The 22332-nt window shown below is 46.4% G+C and overlaps 1 protein-coding gene across 1 annotated transcript in view; it reads right to left on the bottom strand.

Annotated features, from left to right (window-relative positions):
- Nucleotides 1-18818, bottom strand: part of LOC121565099 (tripeptidyl-peptidase 2-like) — a 45272-nt gene extending 26454 nt beyond the window's left edge. Inside the window, exons 1-4 of the mRNA XM_045219526.1 lie at nt 18708-18818; nt 18460-18597; nt 9068-9312; nt 7885-7963 (exon numbers count right to left, since the gene is read on the bottom strand). Of these exons, the coding sequence (XP_045075461.1) occupies nt 7885-7963; nt 9068-9312; nt 18460-18516 (381 nt within the window). The 5' untranslated portion in view covers nt 18517-18597; nt 18708-18818. The remainder of the gene's footprint in view (nt 1-7884; nt 7964-9067; nt 9313-18459; nt 18598-18707) is intronic.
- Nucleotides 18819-22332: the final 3514 nt, after the last annotated feature.

Raw genomic sequence — 22332 nt, 5'->3', positions numbered from 1 at the left:
CCCTGCATGTTATCTCCTCATTACTGACCAGGATGAAGCCCAGTCAGTCAGTAACCCTGCATGTTATCCCCTCATTACTAACCAGGATGAAGCCCAGTCAGTCAGTCAGTAACCCTGCATGTTATCCCCTCATTACTGACCAGGATGAAGCCCAGTCAGTCAGTCAGTAACCCTGCATGTTATCCCTCATTACTGACCAGGATGAAGCCCAGTCAGTCAGTCAGTAACCCTGCATGTTATCCCCTCATTACTGACCAGGATGAAGCCCAGTCAGTCAGTCGTAACCCTGCATGTTATCCCCTCATTACTGACCAGGATGAAGCCCAGTCAGTCAGTCAGTAACCCTGCATGTTATCCCCTCATTACTGACCAGGATGAAGCCCAGTCAGTCAGTCAGTAACCCTGCATGTTATCCCCTCATTACTGACCAGGATGAAGCCCAGTCAGTCAGTCAGTAATCCTGCATGTTATCTCCTCATTACTGACCAGGATGAAGCCCAGTCAGTCAGTCAGTAACCCTGCATGTTACCCCCTCATTACTGACCAGGATGAAGCCCAGTCAGTCAGTAACCCTGCATGTTATCCCCTCATTACTGACCAGGATGAAGCCCAGTCAGTCAGTAACCCTGCATGTTATCCCCTCATTACTGACCAGGATGAAGCCCAGTCAGTCAGTCAGTAACCCTGCATGTTATCCCCTCATTACTGACCAGGATGAAGCCCAGTCAGTCAGTCAGTAACCCTGCATGTTATCCCTCATTACTGACCAGGATGAAGCCCAGTCAGTCAGTAACCCTGCATGTTATCCCCTCATTACTGACCAGGATGAAGCCCAGTCAGTCAGTCAGTAACCCTGCATGTTATCCCCTCATTACTGACCAGGATGAAGCCCAGTCAGTCAGTCAGTAACCCTGCATGTTATCCCCTCATTACTGACCAGGATGAAGCCCAGTCAGTCAGTCAGTAACCCTGCATGTTATCCCCTCATTACTGACCAGGATGAAGCCCAGTCAGTCAGTAACCCTGCATGTTATCCCCTCATTACTGACCAGGATGAAGCCCAGTCAGTTCAGTAACCCTGCATGTTATCCCCTCATTACTGACCAGGATGAAGCCCAGTCAGTCAGTAACCCTGCATGTTATCCCCTCATTACTGACCAGGATGAAGCCCAGTCAGTCAGTAACCCTGCATGTTATCCCCTCATTACTGACCAGGATGAAGCCCAGTCAGTCAGTCAGTAACCCTGTATGTTATCCCCTCATTACTGACCAGGATGAAGCCCAGTCAGTCAGTCAGTAACCCTGCATGTTATCCCCTCATTACTGACCAGGATGAAGCCCAGTCAGTCAGTAACCCTGCATGTTATCCCCTCATTACTGACCAGGATGAAGCCCAGTCAGTCAGTCAGTAACCCTGCATGTTATCCCCTCATTACTGACCAGGATGAAGCCCAGTCAGTCAGTAACCCTGCATGTTATCCCCTCATTACTGACCAGGATGAAGCCCAGTCAGTCAGTCAGTAACCCTGCATGTTATCCCCTCATTACTGACCAGGATGAAGCCCAGTCAGTCAGTAACCCTGCATGTTATCCCCTCATTACTGACCAGGATGAAGCCCAGTCAGTCAGTCAGTAACCCTGCATGTTATCCCCTCATTACTGACCAGGATGAAGCCCAGTCAGTCAGTCAGTAACCCTGCATGTTATCCCCTCATTACTGACCAGGATGAAGCCCAGTCAGTCAGTCAGTAACCCTGCATGTTATCCCCTCATTACTGACCAGGATGAAGCCCAGTCAGTCAGTCAGTAACCCTGCATGTTATCCCCTCATTACTGACCAGGATGAAGCCCAGTCAGTCAGTCAGTAACCCTGCATGTTATCCCCTCATTACTGACCAGGATGAAGCCCAGTCAGTCAGTAACCCTGCATGTTATCCCCTCATTACTGACCAGGATGAAGCCCAGTCAGTCAGTCAGTAACCTTGCATGTTATCCCCTCATTACTGACCAGGATGAAGCCCAGTCAGTCAGTAACCCTGCATGTTATCCCCTCATTACTGACCAGGATGAAGCCCAGTCAGTCAGTCAGTAACCTTGCATGTTATCCCCTCATTACTGACCAGGATGAAGCCCAGTCAGTCAGTCAGTAACCCTGCATGTTATCCCCTCATTACTGACCAGGATGAAGCCCAGTCAGTCAGTCAGTAACCCTGCATGTTATCCCCTCATTACTGACCAGGATGAAGCCCAGTCAGTCAGTAACCCTGCATGTTATCCCCTCATTACTGACCAGGATGAAGCCCAGTCAGTCAGTCAGTAACCCTGCATGTTATCCCCTCATTACTGACCAGGATGAAGCCCAGTCAGTCAGTAACCCTGCATGTTATCCCCTCATTACTGACCAGGATGAAGCCCAGTCAGTCAGTCAGTAACCCTGCATGTTATCCCCTCATTACTGACCAGGATGAAGCCCAGTCAGTCAGTCAGTAACCCTGCATGTTATCCCCTCATTACTGACCAGGATGAAGCCCAGTCAGTCAGTAACCCTGCATGTTATCCCCTCATTACTGACCAGGATGAAGCCCAGTCAGTCAGTCAGTAACCCTGCATGTTATCCCCTCATTACTGACCAGGATGAAGCCCAGTCAGTCAGTCAGTAACCCTGCATGTTATCCCCTCATTACTGACCAGGATGAAGCCCAGTCAGTCAGTCAGTAACCCTGCATGTTATCCCCTCATTACTGACCAGGATGAAGCCCAGTCAGTCAGTAACCCTGCATGTTATCCCCTCATTACTGACCAGGATGAAGCCCAGTCAGTCAGTCAGTAACCCTGCATGTTATCTCCTCATTACTGACCAGGATGAAGCCCAGTCAGTCAGTCAGTAACCCTGCATGTTATCCCCTCATTACTGACCAGGATGAAGCCCAGTCAGTCAGTAACCCTGCATGTTATCCCCTCATTACTGACCAGGATGAAGCCCAGTCAGTCAGTAACCCTGCATGTTATCCCCTCATTACTGACCAGGATGAAGCCCAGTCAGTCAGTAACCCTGCATGTTATCCCCTCATTACTGACCAGGATGAAGCCCAGTCAGTCAGTCAGTAACCCTGCATGTTATCCCCTCATTACTGACCAGGATGAAGCCCAGTCAGTCAGTCAGTAACCCTGTATGTTATCCCCTCATTACTGACCAGGATGAAGCCCAGTCAGTCAGTCAGTAACCCTGCATGTTATCCCCTCATTACTGACCAGGATGAAGCCCAGTCAGTCAGTAACCCTGCATGTTATCCCCTCATTACTGACCAGGATGAAGCCCAGTCAGTCAGTCAGTAACCCTGCATGTTATCCCCTCATTACTGACCAGGATGAAGCCCAGTCAGTCAGTAACCCTGCATGTTATCCCCTCATTACTGACCAGGATGAAGCCCAGTCAGTCAGTCGTAACCCTGCATGTTATCCCCTCATTACTGACCAGGATGAAGCCCAGTCAGTCAGTAACCCTGCATGTTATCCCCTCATTACTGACCAGGATGAAGCCCAGTCAGTCAGTAACCCTGCATGTTATCCCCTCATTACTGACCAGGATGAAGCCCAGTCAGTCAGTCAGTAACCCTGCATGTTATCCCCTCATTACTGACCAGGATGAAGCCCAGTCAGTCAGTCAGTAACCCTGCATGTTATCCCCTCATTACTGACCAGGATGAAGCCCAGTCAGTCAGTATAACCCTGCATGTTATCCCCTCATTACTGACCAGGATGAAGCCCAGTCAGTCAGTCAGTAACCCTGCATGTTATCCCCTCATTACTGACCAGGATGAAGCCCAGTCAGTCAGTAACCCCTGCATGTTATCCCCTCATTACTGACCAGGATGAAGCCCAGTCAGTCAGTCAGTAACCCTGCATGTTATCCCCTCATTACTGACCAGGATGAAGCCCAGTCAGTCAGTAACCCTGCATGTTATCCCCTCATTACTGACCAGGATGAAGCCCAGTCAGTCAGTCAGTAACCCTGCATGTTATCTCCTCATTACTGACCAGGATGAAGCCCAGTCAGTCAGTCAGTAACCCTGCATGTTATCCCCTCATTACTGACCAGGATGAAGCCCAGTCAGTCAGTCAGTAACCCTGCATGTTATCCCCTCATTACTGACCAGGATGAAGCCCAGTCAGTCAGTAACCCTGCATGTTATCCCCTCATTACTGACCAGGATGAAGCCCAGTCAGTCAGTCAGTAACCCTGCATGTTATCCCCTCATTACTGACCAGGATGAAGCCCAGTCAGTCAGTCAGTAACCCTGCATGTTATCCCCTCATTACTGACCAGGATGAAGCCCAGTCAGTCAGTCAGTAACCCTGCATGTTATCCCCTCATTACTGACCAGGATGAAGCCCAGTCAGTCAGTCAGTAACCCTGCATGTTATCCCCTCATTACTGACCAGGATGAAGCCCAGTCAGTCAGTCAGTAACCCTGCATGTTATCCCCTCATTACTGACCAGGATGAAGCCCAGTCAGTCAGTCAGTAATCCCTGCATGTTATCCCCTCATTACTGACCAGGATGAAGCCCAGTCAGTCAGTAACCCTGCATGTTATCCCCTCATTACTGACCAGGATGAAGCCCAGTCAGTCAGTAACCCTGCATGTTATCCCCTCATTACTGACCAGGATGAAGCCCAGTCAGTCAGTCAGTAACCTTGCATGTTATCCCCTCATTACTGACCAGGATGAAGCCCAGTCAGTCGGTAACCCTGCATGTTATCCCCTCATTACTGACCAGGATGAAGCCCAGTCAGTCAGTCAGTAACCTTGCATGTTATCCCCTCATTACTGACCAGGATGAAGCCCAGTCAGTCAGTCAGTAACCCTGCATGTTATCCCCTCATTACTGACCAGGATGAAGCCCAGTCAGTCAGTCAGTAACCCTGCATGTTATCCCCTCATTACTGACCAGGATGAAGCCCAGTCAGTCAGTCAGTAACCCTGCATGTTATCCCCTCATTACTGACCAGGATGAAGCCCAGTCAGTCAGTAACCCTGCATGTTATCCCCTCATTACTGACCAGGATGAAGCCCAGTCAGTCAGTCAGTAACCCTGCATGTTATCCCTCATTACTGACCAGGATGAAGCCCAGTCAGTCAGTCAGTAACCCTGCATGTTATCCCCTCATTACTGACCAGGATGAAGCCCAGTCAGTCAGTAACCCTGCATGTTATCCCCTCATTACTGACCAGGATGAAGCCCAGTCAGTCAGTCACCCTGCATGCTATCCCCTCATTCCTGACCAGGATGAAGCCCAGTCAGTCAGTGTAACCCTGCATGTTATCCCCTCATTACTGACCAGGATGAAGCCCAGTCAGTCAGTCAGTAACCCTGCATGTTATCTCCCTCATTACTGACCAGGATGAAGCCCAGTCAGTCAGTCAGTAACCCTGCATGTTATCCCCTCATTACTGACCAGGATGAAGCCCAGTCAGTCAGTCAGTAACCCTGCATGTTATCCCCTCATTACTGACCAGGATGAAGCCCAGTCAGTCAGTCAGTAACCCTGCATGTTATCCCCTCATTACTGACCAGGATGAAGCCCAGTCAGTCAGTCAGTAACCCTGCATGTTATCCCCTCATTACTGACCAGGATGAAGCCCAGTCAGTCAGTCAGTAACCCTGCATGTTATCCCCTCATTACTGACCAGGATGAAGCCCAGTCAGTCAGTAACCCTGCATGTTATCCCCTCATTACTGACCAGGATGAAGCCCAGTCAGTCAGTCAGTAACCCTGCATGTTATCCCCTCATTACTGACCAGGATGAAGCCCAGTCAGTCAGTCAGTAACCCTGCATGTTATCCCCTCATTACTGACCAGGATGAAGCCCAGTCAGTCAGTCAGTAACCCTGCATGTTATCTCCTCATTACTGACCAGGATGAAGCCCAGTCAGTCAGTCAGTAACCCTGCATGTTATCCCCTCATTACTGACCAGGATGAAGCCCAGTCAGTCAGTCAGTAACCCTGCATGTTATCCCCTCATTACTGACCAGGATGAAGCCCAGTCAGTCAGTAACCCTGCATGTTATCCCCTCATTACTGACCAGGATGAAGCCCAGTCAGTCAGTCAGTAACCCTGCATGTTATCCCCTCATTACTGACCAGGATGAAGCCCAGTCAGTCAGTCAGTAACCCTGCATGTTATCCCCTCATTACTGACCAGGATGAAGCCCAGTCAGTCAGTCAGTAACCCTGCATGTTATCTCCTCATTACTGACCAGGATGAAGCCCAGTCAGTCAGTCAGTAACCCTGCATGTTATCCCCTCATTACTGACCAGGATGAAGCCCAGTCAGTCAGTCAGTAACCCTGCATGTTATCCCCTCATTACTGACCAGGATGAAGCCCAGTCAGTCAGTAACCCTGCATGTTATCCCCTCATTACTGACCAGGATGAAGCCCAGTCAGTCAGTCAGTAACCCTGCATGTTATCCCCTCATTACTGACCAGGATGAAGCCCAGTCAGTCAGTCAGTAACCCTGCATGTTATCCCCTCATTACTGACCAGGATGAAGCCCAGTCAGTCAGTAACCCTGCATGTTTCCCCCTCATTACTGACCAGGATGAAGCCCAGTCAGTCAGTCAGTAACCCTGCATGTTATCCCCTCATTACTGACCAGGATGAAGCCCAGTCAGTCAGTCAGTAACCCTGCATGTTATCCCCTCATTACTGACCAGGATGAAGCCCAGTCAGTCAGTCAGTAACCCTGCATGTTATCCCCTCATTACTGACCAGGATGAAGCCCAGTCAGTCAGTCGAACCCTGCATGTTATCCCCTCATTACTGACCAGGATGAAGCCCAGTCAGTCAGTCAGTAACCCTGCATGTTATCCCCTCATTACTGACCAGGATGAAGCCCAGTCAGTCAGTAACCCTGCATGTTATCCCCTCATTACTGACCAGGATGAAGCCCAGTCAGTCAGTGTAACCCTGCATGTTATCCCCTCATTACTGACCAGGATGAAGCCCAGTCAGTCAGTCAGTAACCCTGCATGTTATCCCCTCATTACCGACCAGGATGAAGCCCAGTCAGTCAGTCAGTAACCCTGCATGTTATCCCCTCATTACCGACCAGGATGAAGCCCAGTCAGTCAGTCAGTAACCCTGCATGTTATCCCCTCATTACTGACCAGGATGAAGCCCAGTCAGTCAGTAACCCTGCATGTTATCCCCTCATTACTGACCAGGATGAAGCCCAGTCAGTCAGTCAGTAACCCTGCATGTTATCCCCTCATTACTGACCAGGATGAAGCCCAGTCAGTCAGTCAGTAACCCTGCATGTTATCCCCTCATTACTGACCAGGATGAAGCCCAGTCAGTCAGTAACCCTGCATGTTATCCCCTCATTACTGACCAGGATGAAGCCCAGTCAGTCAGTCAGTAACCCTGCATGTTATCCCCTCATTACTGACCAGGATGAAGCCCAGTCAGTCAGTAACCCTGCATGTTATCCCCTCATTACTGTCCTGCTGCCATTCCTACAACACCAATAAATAAACATGGCCCACGAAGGCACAGCCATGTTCACAGAGCAGCAAGAGGAAGCAGGAAATTCAGTACAGATCAGAACTAAACACAACCAACAGAACTCCTGAACACAAAACACCAGAGTGACAGACAGCAACATCTACCAATCACAGACCACCGAGTCGTAGGCAGGAAGTAGAAAGCCCCTCCCACCACACAGTGAAAAGAGCATCAAAGCAACGTGCAACTAAAACTGGTGACGCTAGCAAAAGCTTGTGATTGGTTGAGAAGGACGAGGAGCGGGGCTATAAAAGGGGTGAGCCAATGAGAGCGTTAGAGAGCTGTTTGATGACAGGAGAAAGAGCCACTCACTGCTTTCTTGCCGTACTCTCCCTTAGGTACGACCAGGGAGCCGGTCAGATAGCATCCTGGACACGTTCCTTTAGGAACCCTGGAGAGAGGTAGTAAGAGAGGAAGAGATGGAGAAGGGGGTCAGACAGAATCACTATTAGGATGGAGAAGGGGGTCAGACAGAATCACTATTAGGATGGAGAAGGGGGTCAGACAGAATCACTATTAGGATGGAGAAGGGGGTCAGACAGAATCACTATTAGGATGGAGAAGGAAGGGGGTCAGACAGAATCACTATTAGGATGGAGAAGGAAGGGGGTCAGACAGAATCACTATTAGGATGGAGAAGGAAGGGGGTCAGACAGAATCACTATTAGGATGGAGAAGGAAGGGGGTCAGACAGAATCACTATTAGGATGGAGAAGGAAGGGGGTCAGACAGAATCACTATTAGGATGGAGAAGGAAGGGGGTCAGACAGAATCACTATTAGGATGGAGAAGGAAGGGGGTCAGACAGAATCACTATTAGGATGGAGAAGGGGGTCAGACAGAATCACTATTAGGATGGAGAAGGAAGGGGGTCAGACAGAATCACTATTAGGATGGAGAAGGAAGGGGGGTCAGACAGAATCACTATTAGGATGGAGAAGGAAGGGGGTCAGACAGAATCACTATTAGGATGGAGAAGGAAGGGGGTCAGACATAATCACTATTAGAATGGAGAAGGAAGGGGGTCAGACAGAATCACTATTAGGATGGAGAAGGAAGGGGGTCAGACAGAATCACTATTAGGATGGAGAGGGGGGGTCAGACAGAATCACTATTAGGATGGAGAAGGAAGGGGGTCAGACAGAATCACTATTAGGACATCGTTTCTGTTTTTAGTCTAGCTTAAGGAGAAGAGAAGGAGAGAAACCCACATCAAACTACTGACCATTACATTTCTCTAAACACTGAGTGTCACACCCAGCACTGTGTTGGGTCTCCAGGGTGATGGATGGGTACTTCCCAGAGAGGTCAGGTTCAGGCTTATGGTTAGAGCCTCTAGCCCAGGGATACTCACTTGTCACCGGGTAGTGGAGGTGACATAGAAGGGCTGAGTAGCTCCAGGGGTGAGGGTCAGGGGTACTCACTTGTCACCGGGCAGTAGAGGTGACATAGAAGGGCTGAGTAGCTCCAGGGGTTAAGGGTCACGGGTACTCACTTGTCGTCAGGCAGGGCTGTAACATAAAAAGGCTGGGTAGCTCCAGGGGTGAGGGTCAGGGAGTTGGTCTTCTTCTTAGCCACGAGGGCAGCGCGGTGAGACTCGTACACATCCAGGGTCAGAGCAGTGGACAGACGGTGGGACACCACAAACGGAAGGTCTTTCAGACGCTCCAGCTCACAGGCCTGCTCATGACGCACCTGCAGACGCACCGTGTAGTCGCCTTTCTCTAGTTTGAGAGAGTACTGATGGAAAGAGAGAGAATAAACATACGACATTATAAAATCCACGTATACAAACAATTAGTGTTCAGTTAAAATTGGCAATAAACACACAGATTTCTTTCCTCAGGGCCGTGGGGTGAGACAGGGATGCAGCTTGAGCCCCACCCTTTTCAATATTTATATAAATGAATTGGGCGAGGTGTTACACCCCTGAAAGGGAGAAATAATCCGAACGTGACTGAGTTATGTTTCCTCACTGACAAATTTATGTAATGATTTTACAAAAAATACCACATTTTACAGAACAACAGATCTACAGGAACCAGAGATTTGTAGGGTACAAAGCTTATTCAAGTCACAACAGCACTAAACTGTAAATTCACAAAACATATACAAATGTTTCAATATAACTGTCAAACACAAAAGTAGCTTTAGCTCAGTAACCCATAACTACATTTATCAACCATGTCAACAAAGTATTCAAACACATTATACAAATAACCCCAAATATTATATTAATAACGCACTATCATTCACAATTAGCATAAAATGGCAGCTCCTCTCAGTACGAAGCTATCGCTGCAACCAAGCAGATTACAGTCACACACGCACCTAATAACTCTCTTCAACTTAACTCTAACTTCCTCAAGATGTTTCTAACACATACCTTAAACTCTCTTCACAGGTTAGCAAGTTATTACATTCAAATTAACTCGTTTCATATCAATAACGATACCTGAAAAAAGGGGAGAAATAATCACGAACGTGACGCAGTTATGTTTCCCTCACTGACAAATTTAGTGTAATGAGAAAAAGACCGCGATTCCCCCAGGAAGTTGGGTGGAGACCAGAGCAATCGATCTCAGGCTCATAGATTAAGAGCATTTAGTAGATCACAGATGAACACTTTTACCCTTAAATTAGGCACCACAAACTAAAGTAGTCAATATAACATTTATACATTCTCTTACAATATTAACCTTTGACTCTTGACGGATTTTAAACACATTTATGCATTTTATCAATCTCTGTGAACAGTACTGGATGCATAATCTTTTTTAACCTAGATATTTTAAGATCCTTACATACCATGAACTTACTAATACTTTTTAGTGTATAACAGGCTATGAATATGTCCTTTAACCTGTCACACTCTCCCCGACAAAATAAATGCTGTCCCAACATTACCAACATTATCTTCTTAAACAGTCTATAAGCACTGGACGAGAAAATCCTCTTCTGAAGCTAGTCCTTGAGCAGAGGTCAAAGTTCACAGTTCAAATAGAACCAAGAAGTTATATTCACAGTCCATATCTGTTGACCAGCTGTATAAACAGTCCATAAGCAGTCTTTCTTTCATTTACTATTGTCAACAGTCCATCAGTTTTAATGATCGCATAGTCTGCTAATTGTCTTGTGAAAGTCTATGCAAATCAGTCAGTAGTCCATGGTCAAACATGTCAACTCTCTGTGGCCTCAAGTTTGCTGAAGTCCATACATGTAGGGTGGCTGAAGGTAATATCACAGTAGTGATGGCAGCCATGGAACCAGTCCTGGTGCAGGGGTAGACAGGGAACAACTGTGGCCGTGGCTGTATACTGTAGCAGGAAGGGATACCAAGCTGATCATAGGTGATACGTGCTTTGGAGGGTGTCTCTCTTTGTGGCAGCTGGTGCTGGTTCCTCAGTTCAGCAGCAGCAGTTAGGCAGAAGGAAAGGCACCTAGTGGACGATCATCAGGCACATTTTCAGCAGGAATATCATCTCCTCAGCAGGCAGTTCTTTAACTGTTGTTTTTCCTCCTAGCTGATTTTCAACAAGCTGGCTGTGCTGGTAGCATATCAGGAACTGGCACCGCAACTGTTTGTTTCACTGGTGGGGGCCTGTTTTCCGACTCTCTCGCTGGTTCAGCAACCTCTCAGGTACTGTAGGAAATGTGGGGACCTGTAGCGGCTCATGATGAAGGTCATATTCATCCCCGCTGTCTTCATCAGAATCTAGAGGCTGTGATCCAGGCTGATGTCTCTTTTCTTACTTTTGTCATCTTTAGTCATTTCTGGTTGTGTCTCAAAAGGTAAGTGGTCACAGGACATGAGCAGGTTTCTGTGCAGGACCCGAGCGTCCCCTACCCTTTTCTGGTCTCAACTCAACCGGGGCAGGTCTGAACCCATTTGTCCTCACACTGTGTGAATTTGATCTTCCCAATAGTTACGGAGTTTGCCTGGTCCTCCCTCTTGGTGTCAGGTTTTTTAATCAGAACTCGCTCGCCAGGGCTGTAGCACTGAACTCCTAACTTTAGTGTCATAGTACTTCTTACTTCTTTCAGCAGCTTTCTGAGCATTTTCTATTTGCAATGGCGTATATTTCTTCCATTCCTCGTTTCCAGTTCTCCACGTAGTCTCGCTGGTTACTGGAACCTGCCTCTGTGCACAATCCAAAGAACATATCAACTGGAAGCCTGGGTGATCTCCCAAACAGAAGATAAAATGGTGAAAGCCAGTCACTTCAACGGGTGCAGTTATAGGCATAAACCAGTTTGTTTAGAGACTCCTTCCAGTTTGACTTTTGTGTCTCAGTTAGTGTCTTTAGCATTTGCAACAATGTTCTGTTCATTCGTTCCACTTGACCGTTCCCATCGGGTGGTAGGGTGTTGTTCTGGACCCCGCCATGCCACTGAGTTTCTTTAACTGATGGAACAACTGATTTTCGATTTCTCCCCTTGGTCATGGTGGATGCGGAGGGGGAACCCAAACTTCAGGGCAAAGTCATTGAAGATGAGATTGCAGTTTTTCCTGACTTTGATGTGGTGGCGTAGGCTTGAGTGTAACGTGCTAAAATGATCAACAATCACGAGGATGTACTCATATCCCCCTTTGCATCTGTCGAGATGGAGAGAAATCTATACATACCAGTTCAAATGGCTGTGTTGTTGCAATGTTTGTCGGAGGAGCTCTTGTTTCATGGCCTGGCTTTTTTCTGCTTGACACAGCTACAAGTTTTAGTCACATAGTGCTCAATGTCAGATTGCATATAAGGCCAGAAGAAGCGGTCACGTACTAGTGATACAGTGCGGTCAGTACCTTGGTGTCCCATGTTATTGTGCAACTCTTCCATCACTTTACCTTTGTACTGCTCTGGTAGAACTAACTGCTTATGTGGCTGTAGTGATTCTGTACAGAATACCATCACTGTCGATTGTCAATTTGTCCCATTCTCTGAATAGGCATTTTGTCTTTGGACTGAATTCCTTTTGCTCTTTAACTGGCGGTTTGGAACCAGACAGCTTGAAACGAGCACAGGACGGATGACCGGATCAGACTCTTGGCCATCTCTTATCCTCTTTTTGGGATCGAGCTGATTGTTGCTGTAGTTGCCTCACCTTCAGCTGATACTGACATAGATGCAGCTGAAATTGACCAAGGCACAAAAAGCTTTCTTTCTGACCTCTACTGCTTGTGGATAGTGGCGGCAATGGTGTCTGGTGGAGCTCCTCTGAACATTCTCTCATCAGTGACTCTACATCCAGTGGCATCCGACCAAAGCATCCATCACCGTCTCTGCCTGGCCTGTACTTTATTGTAAGTGAAATCGAGCTAATTCGCAACCCACCTGGAAGTGGTTGCGTTCAGTTTTGCAGTAGACAGAATGAGCTGAGCGGGTTGTTATCACTGTATACAGTGAAGGTCGAGCATAGTACAAATAATCATGGAACTTATCAGTGATTGCCCATTTTAGAGCTAAGAAATTCTAGCTTGCCAGAGTGGTAGTGATAGTTCTTCTCAGCTGCTGTTAAGGTTCGAGAGCCATAAGCAATGACCCTAAGCTTCCCATCTTGCTCTTGATAAAGAACTGCCCCCAAGCCTTGGTGTGACGCATCAGTGTGTACAACAAATGGCTGAGTGAAGTCAGGGAAACCCTAAGACTGGTGGGTGAAGCTGACACTCAATCAGCTGTTCAAGTGCCTGTTGATGCTGGTCAGTCCACAGGATTGGCTTGTTTGAGGGCACCATGACTTACTTTCTTTGTTTTTGCTTTCCGTGGGTGGTCAGGTAATTTCTCTGAATCTGCTTTCAGGAGGCCATACAGACAGCTGGCCCTCCTAGAAAAGTCTTTGATGTACTGTCTGTAGTAAGTGAGTAAAACCAAGCATTTTTTTCTGAGCTGGCCCACAGTCTGTGGTCTGATCTCTTTCAATGCTCTTACTGCTTCAAAATCGCTGGGTCAACTTTGCGCCGTCTGCAGACACTATTCTCGCCCAAATAACGGACCTGGGGTTTAAAGAGACACACTTACTTGGCTTGAGTTTGATGCCATTACTCTGAGACGCTGCAAAACCTTTTGCACATCATTCACATGGCTGTCGTAAAGTTTTACTGAAAACTAGCGTGTCGTCCAGATAAGGAATGCAGATGTTGTCCCGGAGCCCTTCCAAACATTCCTCCATACAACGCTGAAAAGCTGCAGGAGCGTTCATGAGGCCGAATGGCATACGTATCCACTCGTAGAGTCCCCATGGGGTCACAAATGCTGTCAGTGATCTGCTTTCTTCAGAGATGAACCCCTTGGTGATATGCTTTCCCTGATCTAAAAGGGAGAACCAGGAATTACCACCTAAACTGTCCATGATGTCCTGGACCCGAGGGATGGGCTGGCGGGTCGGGATGTGTCTTTCTGTTCAGGTCTCTGTAATCTATACACAACCGAGGGTCCCGGTCCTTCTTCCTAACGCACTCGACAGGTGAAGAATATGAAGAGTTTGACTTCCTAACCCAACCCTGGGCTATGAGGTCAGAAGGTAACCCTTCATCTCCTGATACAGTGGCCTGGGCACTGACATGTATGTGCGCTTGACTGGTTCAGAGTCCTTTAGAGAAATAGTCATTTTCAATCGCTCAATGCAGCCAATGTCATTGTCTGATCTGGAGAAGGAGTGACACTCTTCTCTAAGCATTTTCCTAACAACCTCTCTCTGTTCTTCGGTTAGGGTGACTTAAACCTACTGGTGGACCCACTGTTCAGTAGCAGTACATGGAGTTTGAACACTAGTGTGATTCACTGTGGCTGGGGTGACAGCTTTTTCAAAGACTTGGGCAGGTAACACAGTCATAATGGTTTGTACTGTACCGATTATGGTGCGCCCTAGCAGGGCAATGTCGTGGTCAGTGGGGTTAGAGACATCAAGCATGACAACTGAAAAACACCTTTCTTAACTCTGACTAGTGTCAAAGAACTCAAGTTCATCTGGCCACTGCGGGTTCAGGTCTGGCTGGAAAAGCATTGTCATGTCATCTTTGAAAAAGGCTGGGAAGCTACCCGGCACTCAATCTGAATGCTACTGTGTTTTGGTACAGCAACCTTCTCTTTCTTGGTCTTCACTGCGTATTCATCTGTCTGTTCTGCGCTAACAGCCTGTATAAAAGCCCTCACCTTATTTCTTTTGGAGGCTTGGGAAAGCTTTTTCACTGTACTGTACCGCTTTAGTCTTTTCGGTCCTTTGTCAGGATGTGCTCAATAACATTGAAACCTATGATGGGATGAGATAGGTGACAGCCTTTCATTACCAGCACTGGGATGATCGGTTCTTCGTTGGTCAGTTTCAGAGGCTATGGAAAAGTTGTTTCAATATCATGGTCAGTTTGCCCTGTCTTGCTATCTATGCCACTGATCATCTCTGTCTTCTGTCTTTAAGCCTAACAATAATTCCGACATGCCGCCATCTTCTAACTCCTGCAACTTCCTCTCTTTCAAGGAACATCATAATGTGAGTCATCAATGATATGCGGGATTTGTCTTGAACAACTCTTCTCTGTTCGCCTGATATGTCAAGGAAATCACATACGCCTAGTAACTTGTCTTTAGTCAGGGGTTTGCAATTCTCCTACTACCTCTTCCTGTAGTTCTTCCAAGGCGGTTGTCATGTTGACAGGACAGGGGGAACCTTTACTGTGCAGGAGTTGACTCTGAATTAGATGGTCCCTTACTGCCTCTGATGGTCTCTCAAACGGCCTCAGTTGACACGTACTTAACCCCCAACTTCCAGCTCCCCTCGAACAGCAACACTTTCCTCACTGCAGCCTGCCTGGGTTGTTATGTAGGGATTTAGCTGGCTCGAATTCAGCGACTCAGGATGTGGAAGCCGGACATCTGAGCAGCAATCTCAGTGGAGCCTCCAAAATGTACAACCCCTGAAAAAGGGGAGAAATAATCACGAACGTGACGCAGTTATGTTTTTCTCACGACAAATTTAGTGTAATGATTTTACAAAAATACCACATTTTACAGAACAACAGATCTACAGGAACCAGAGATTTGTAGGGTACAAAGCTTATTCAAGTCACAACAGCAAAACTGTAATTCACTAAAACATATACAAATGTTTCAATATAACTGTCAAACACAAAGTAGCTTTAGTTCAGTAACCCATAACTACATTTATCAACCATGTCAACAAAGTATTCGAAACACATTATACAAATAACCCCCAAATATTATATTAACAACGCACATATTCATTCACAATTAGCATAAAATGGCGAGCTACTCTCAGTACATGAGTTATCGCTGCAACCAAGCAGATTACAGTCACACACGCACCTAATAACTCTCTTCAACTTAACTCTAACTTCCTCAAGATGTTACTAACACATACCGAAACTCTCTTCACAGGTTAGCAAGTTATTACATTCAAATTAACTCGTTTACATATCAATAACGTACCTGAAAAAGGGAGAAATAATCACGAACGTGACGCAGTTATGTTTCTCACTGACAAATTTAGTGTAATGAGAAAAAGACCATGATTCCCCAGGAAGTTGGGTGGAGACCAGAGCAATCGATCTCAGGCTCATAGATTAAGAGCATTTAGTAGATCACAGATGAACACTTTACCCTTAAATTAGGCACCACAAACTAAAGCAGTCAATATAACATTTACACATTCCTCTTACAATATTAACCCTTTGACTCTTGACCGGATTTTAAACACATTTATGCATTTTATCAATCTCTATGAACTAGTACTGGATGCATAATCTTTTTAACCTTAGATATTTTAAGATCCTTACATACCATGAACTTACTAATACTTTTTTAGTGTATAACAGGCTATGAATATGTCCTTTAACCTGTCACAAGGGCACTGAACAGTCTGCAGCACCCGGCCTCACCCTACTAGAATCTGAAGTCAAACGCCTACTGTTTGCTGATGATCTAGTGCTTCTGTCCCCAACCAAGGAGGGCCTACAGCAGCACCTAGATCTTCTGCAGACAGATTCTGTCAGACCTGGGCCCTGACAGTAAATTTCAGTAAGACAAAAATAATGGTGTTCCAAAAAAGGTCCAGTTGCCAGGACCACAAATACAAAATTCCATCTAGACACCGTTGCTCCAGAGCACACAAAACTATACACCCTCTGCCTAAATATCAGTACCACAGGTAACTTCCCACAAAGCTGTGAACGATCTGAGACAAGGCAAGAAGGGCCTTCTACGACATCAAAAGGAACATAAAATTCGACATCCCAATTAAGATCTGGCTAAATAATACTTGAATCAGTTATAGAACCCATTGCCCTTTATGGTTGTGAGGTCTGGGGTCCGCTCACCAACCAAGAATTCACAAAATGAGACAAACACCAAATTGAGACTCCGCATGCAGAATTATGTGGTTACTACCTGGTGTGGATAGGGGTCTCCAGAGCCCAGTAGTCTCTTGTTCTGGTTATGTTCTGGTTGTGTTCTGGTTATGTTCTGGTTGTGTTGTGGTTGTGTTGTGGTTGTGTTGTGGTTGTGTTCTGGTTATGTTCTGGTTGTGTTCTGGTTATGTTCTGGTTGTGTTCTGGTTATGTTCTGGTTGTGTTGTGGTTATATTCTGGTTGTGTTGTGGTTATGTTCTGGTTGTGTTGTGATTATATTCTGGTTGTGTTCTGGTTATGTTCTGGTTGTGCTGTGGTTATGTTCTGGTTGTGTTGTGGTTATGTTCTGGTTGTGTTCTGGTTATGTTCTGGTTGTGTTGTGGTTATGTTCTGGTTGTGTTCTGGTTGTGTTCTGGTTGTGTTCTGGTTGTGTTCTGGTTATATTCTGGTTGTGTTCTGGTTATGTTCTGGTTGTGTTGTGGTTATGTTCTGGTTGTGTTCTGGTTGTGTTCTGGTTGTGCTGTGGTTATGTTCTGGTTGTGTTCTAGTTGTGTTCTGGTTGTGTTGTGGTTATGTTCTGGTTGTGTTGTGGTTATATTCTGGTTGTGTTGTGGTTATATTCTGGTTGTGTTGTGGTTATGTTCTGGTTATGTTCTGGTTGTGTTGTGGTTATATTCTGGTTGTGTTCTGGTTGTGCTGTGGTTGTGTTCTGGTTGTGTTCTGGTTGTGTTCTGGTTATATTCTGGTTGTGGTTATGTTCTGTTTGTGTTCTGGTTATGTTCTGGTTGTGTTCTGGTTATATTCTGGTTGTGTTGTGGTTATGTTCTGGTTGTGTTGTGGTTATGTTCTGGTTGTGTTGTGGTTATGTTCTGGTTATGTTGTGGTTATGTTCTGGTTATGTTCTGGTTGTGTTCTGGTTGTGGTTATGTTCTGTTTGTGTTCTGGTTATGTTCTGGTTGTGTTCTGGTTATATTCTGGTTGTGTTGTGGTTATGTTCTGGTTGTGTTGTGGTTATGTTCTGGTTGTGTTCTGGTTATGTTCTGGTTGTGTTGTGGTTATGTTCTGGTTGTGTTCTGGTTGTGTTCTGGTTGTGTTCTGGTTATGTTCTGGTTGTGTTCTGGTTATGTTCTGGTTGTGTTGTGGTTATGTTCTGGTTGTGCTGTGGTTATGTTCTGGTTGTGTTCTGGTTATGTTCTGGTTATGTTCTGGTTGTGTTCTGGTTATGTTCTGGTTGTGTTCTGGTTATGTTCTGGTTGTGCTGTGGTTATGTTCTGGTTGTGCTGTGGTTATATTCTGGTTGTGTTGTGGTTATATTCTGGTTGTGTTCTGGTTATGTTCTGGTTGTGTTCTGGTTATGTTCTGGTTGTGCTGTGGTTATGTTCTGGTTGTGCTGTGGTTATGTTCTGGTTGTGTTCTGGTTGTGTTCTGGTTGTGTTCTGGTTATGTTCTGGTTGTGTTCTGGTTATATTCTGGTTGTGTTGTGGTTATATTCTGGTTGTGTTGTGGTTATATTCTGGTTGTGTTGTGGTTACTACCTGGTGTGGGTAGGCGTCTCCAGAGCCCAGTAGTCTCTTGTTCTGGTCAAACAGCATCCAGAGCTGAGAGTCAAACTCTGATTCATACAGCAGCTCACACAGTAGTGGACAGCTGGGGGTCACCTCTCCTGACTTAGGCTGGGGGGAGAGGGGGGAGAGGTCACACACACACACAGACACACACACACACACACACACACAATATAGAGCGCTGTAACACAGACCTACACACACACACACACACTCACCTGGTGGAAGCTGTAGGTGAGGACGATCTCATAGAGCTGTCTGTTGTTGGGGAGAACATCTCTGTGACCCAGAGCCTTGGTCTTAGAAGTCAGAGGTCTGGAAGAACAGGAAACACCCAGATGTTAGGGGGATGCTCGGGGCTAGATCAACTGCTGTGGGCCGATTCTGACCGTACGGTGAGACAATCTGCCAGGATGCGTGAGATCTGAGCAGCATTAGTTATGTTTTTTTTTTTTTGGGGGGTTTCATCACTGGTTATTTGGACGTATTAGGATTGGGCGAAGGCAGTGTTTAAACTGCGTCGTCCCCAGTGCTTGGCCCGTGTGCCCACATGGATCAGAAAGGAAGGGGGGTTTGGCATTGAGAGTTTCCTTTGAGAGGGTGGAGACTGGCTGAGAGTTTCCTTTGAGAGGGTGGAGACTGGCTGAGTTTCCTTTTTGAGAGGGTGGAGACTGGCTGAGAGTTTCCTTTTGAGAGGGGTGGAGACTGGCTGAGAGTTTCCTTTGAGAGGGTGGAGACTGGCTGAGAGTTTCCTTTTGAGAGGGTGGAGACTGGCTGAGAGTTTCCTTTTGAGAGGGTGGAGACTGGCTGAGAGTTTGCTTTTGAGAGGGTGGAGACTGGCTGAGAGTTTCCTTTTGAGAGGGTGGAGACTGGCTGAGAGTTTCATTTTGAGAGGGTGGAGACTGGCTGAGAGTTTCCTTTTGAGAGGGGTGGAGACTGGCTGAGAGTTTCCTTTGAGAGGGTGGAGACTGGCTGAGAGTTTCTTTTTGAGAGGGTGGAGACTGGCTGAGAGTTTCCTTTTGAGAGGGTGGAGACTGGCTGAGAGTTTCATTTTGAGAGGGTGGAGACTGGCTGAGAGTTTCCCTTTTTGAGAGGGTGGAGACTGGCTGAGAGTTTCTTTTTGAGAGGGATGGGGGCACGTGTTGGGCGAGGTCTCCACCCTCTCAAGGCCATCCACCCTGCGAAACTCTCAGCCGCTCACCCTCTCAAAAAAACTCTCACCTACAAAACTCTAAGCCAATCTCCACCTATTATTTCAACAATCACCTCTCAAAAGAAGCGTCTCCACCTATAAGCGTACCCTCTCAAGAAACTCGTAATCCCACCTACAAAAGAAGCACTCGGCAATCTCCACCTGTTCCCTCTCAAGAAACGCTCCACCTGAGGCTTCTCATGTTCCCAAGAAGGCTCTCATCCACAAAAACTCTCTAAGCCAGCGCCTCTGCGGTCCCGTGTGAGCTGCAGACCCAAGCACTAGGGGCAAGCAGTTTAAACACTGCCTTCGCCCAGTCTAATACGTCCAAATAACCAGTGATAAACCCCCAAAAAAAAACATAACTAATGCTGTCAGATCTCACGCATCTGGCAGATTGTCTCACCCGTGCGGTCAGAATCGGCCCCAGCAGTTGATCTGGCGAGCATCCCCCATCTGGTGTTCCTGTTCTTCAACCTCTTTGACTTTAAGACCAAGGCTCTGGGTCACAGGGTATTCTCGCAACAGACAGCTCTATGAGATCGTCTCACCTACCTTCCACCCAGGTGGAGTGTGTGCTGTGTGTGTGTAGGTCTGTGTTGGCGCTCTATATTGTGTGTGTGTGTGTGTGTCTCTGTGTGTGTGTGACCTCTCCCCCTCTCCCCACCTAAGTCAGGAGGTGACCCCTTTGTCCACTACTGTGTGAGCTGCTGTATAGATCAGAGTTTGACTCTCAGCTCTGAATGCTGTTTCTGACCAAACAAGGAACTACTGGGCTCTGAGCTACCACCAGAGGTAGTAACCACAGCACAACCAGAATATAGCAACCAAATATAACCTATACAACAGAATATAACCAGGCTGTGAACATAACCAAACACAACCAAACACAGCAGAACACAACCAAACAAAACCACAGCACAGCAGAACATAACCACAGCACAACAGAACATAGCAAACACGCAGACATAGCAGAACACAACCAGAATATAACCACAACACAACAGAGGAATATAACCACAGCACAACCAAACACACGCACAGCAGGGAACATAAGCAGAACACAGCAGAACATAGCAGAACACAGCAGAACATAACAGAACATAACCAAACCAGCAGAACATAGCCACCAGTGTAGAACATAGCTAGCACAGCAGAACATAGCAGAAACACAGCAGAACATAACCAAACACAACCAAACCCACAACCGAACACAGCAGAACATAACCACAACACAGCAGAACACAGCAGAGCCACAACCCCAGAACATATACAACACACCAAACACACAACTTTTAACCAAATATAACCAAACTAGCAGAACATACAGAACACAACAGAACATAACCACACCAAACAACCAAACATAACAGAACATAACCACAACATAGCAGAACATAACCACAACACAACAGAACATAACCACAACACAACCAGAACATAACCCCAACACAGCAGAATATAACCAGAACACAACCAGAACACCAACCAGAACACAAACAAACATATACACTTTGAATATAACCAAACACAACCAAACACAACCCAGAACAACCACAGCACAGCAGAACACAACCAGAATATAACCACAACACAGCAGAACATAACAGAACAACCACAACACAACAGAATATAACCACCTTTGTAGAATATAACACAACACAGCAGAACAACTACAACACAACCAGGAGCACAACTAAACACCTTGAGAACATAACTTCACAGCACAACCAAACACAACCAAACACAGCAGAACATAACCACAACACAGCAGGGCATAACAGAACACAATAGAGTATAACCAAACACAACCAGAACACAACCAAACACAACCAACACAGCCAAAACATAACCACAGCACAACCAGAACATGCAGAACACAACAGAACATAACACAACACAACCAGAACATAACACAGCACAACAGAACATAGCAGAACACAGCAGGAATATCGTCACATACAACCAGAACATAACCACAACACAACCAGAGATATAACCACAACACAACCCGAACATAACCAAACACAGCAGAACATAACCAAGTACAACCAGAGACATACAGAGCACAACCATAACACAACCCACAACACAACCACAACACAACCAACATAGCCAAATTACAACCAAGAACATAACCAGAACAAAGAATTTCTGGGCTCTGGAAACCCTATCCACACCAGGTAGTAACCATAATTCTGCATGCGGAGTCTCAATTTAGTGTTTGTCTCATTTGTGAATTCTTGGTTGGTGTAGGCGGACTGAACCTCATGAGGGCAATGGGTTCTATAACTGGTTAAATTATTATTTGTAGATCTTAATTGGGATGTGAATTACATGTTCCTTTTGATGTAGGCAGAGGCCCTTCTTGCCTTGTCTCTCAGATCGTTCACAGCTTTGGAAGTTACCTGTGGTACTATTTAGGCAAGTGTGTATAGTTTTTTGCTCTAGGGCGGTGTCTAGATGAATTTGTATTTGTGGTCCCTGCAACTACTTTTTGAACACCATTATTTTTGTCTTACGAAATTTACTGTCAGGGCCCAGGTCTGACAGAATCATACAGAATCTAGGTGCTGCTGTGACCCTCACCCAGTTTGGGGACCAGAAGCACCAGATCATCAGCAAACAGTAGGCGTTTGACTTCAGATTCT

The sequence above is a fragment of the Coregonus clupeaformis genome, unplaced genomic scaffold (assembly GCF_020615455.1).
Source record: "Coregonus clupeaformis isolate EN_2021a unplaced genomic scaffold, ASM2061545v1 scaf2425, whole genome shotgun sequence".
In the NCBI taxonomy this organism is placed as follows: Eukaryota; Metazoa; Chordata; class Actinopteri; order Salmoniformes; family Salmonidae; genus Coregonus; species Coregonus clupeaformis.
Note: the sequence above shows the minus strand (reverse complement) of the source record. Positions and strands in the feature narration are given on the sequence as shown.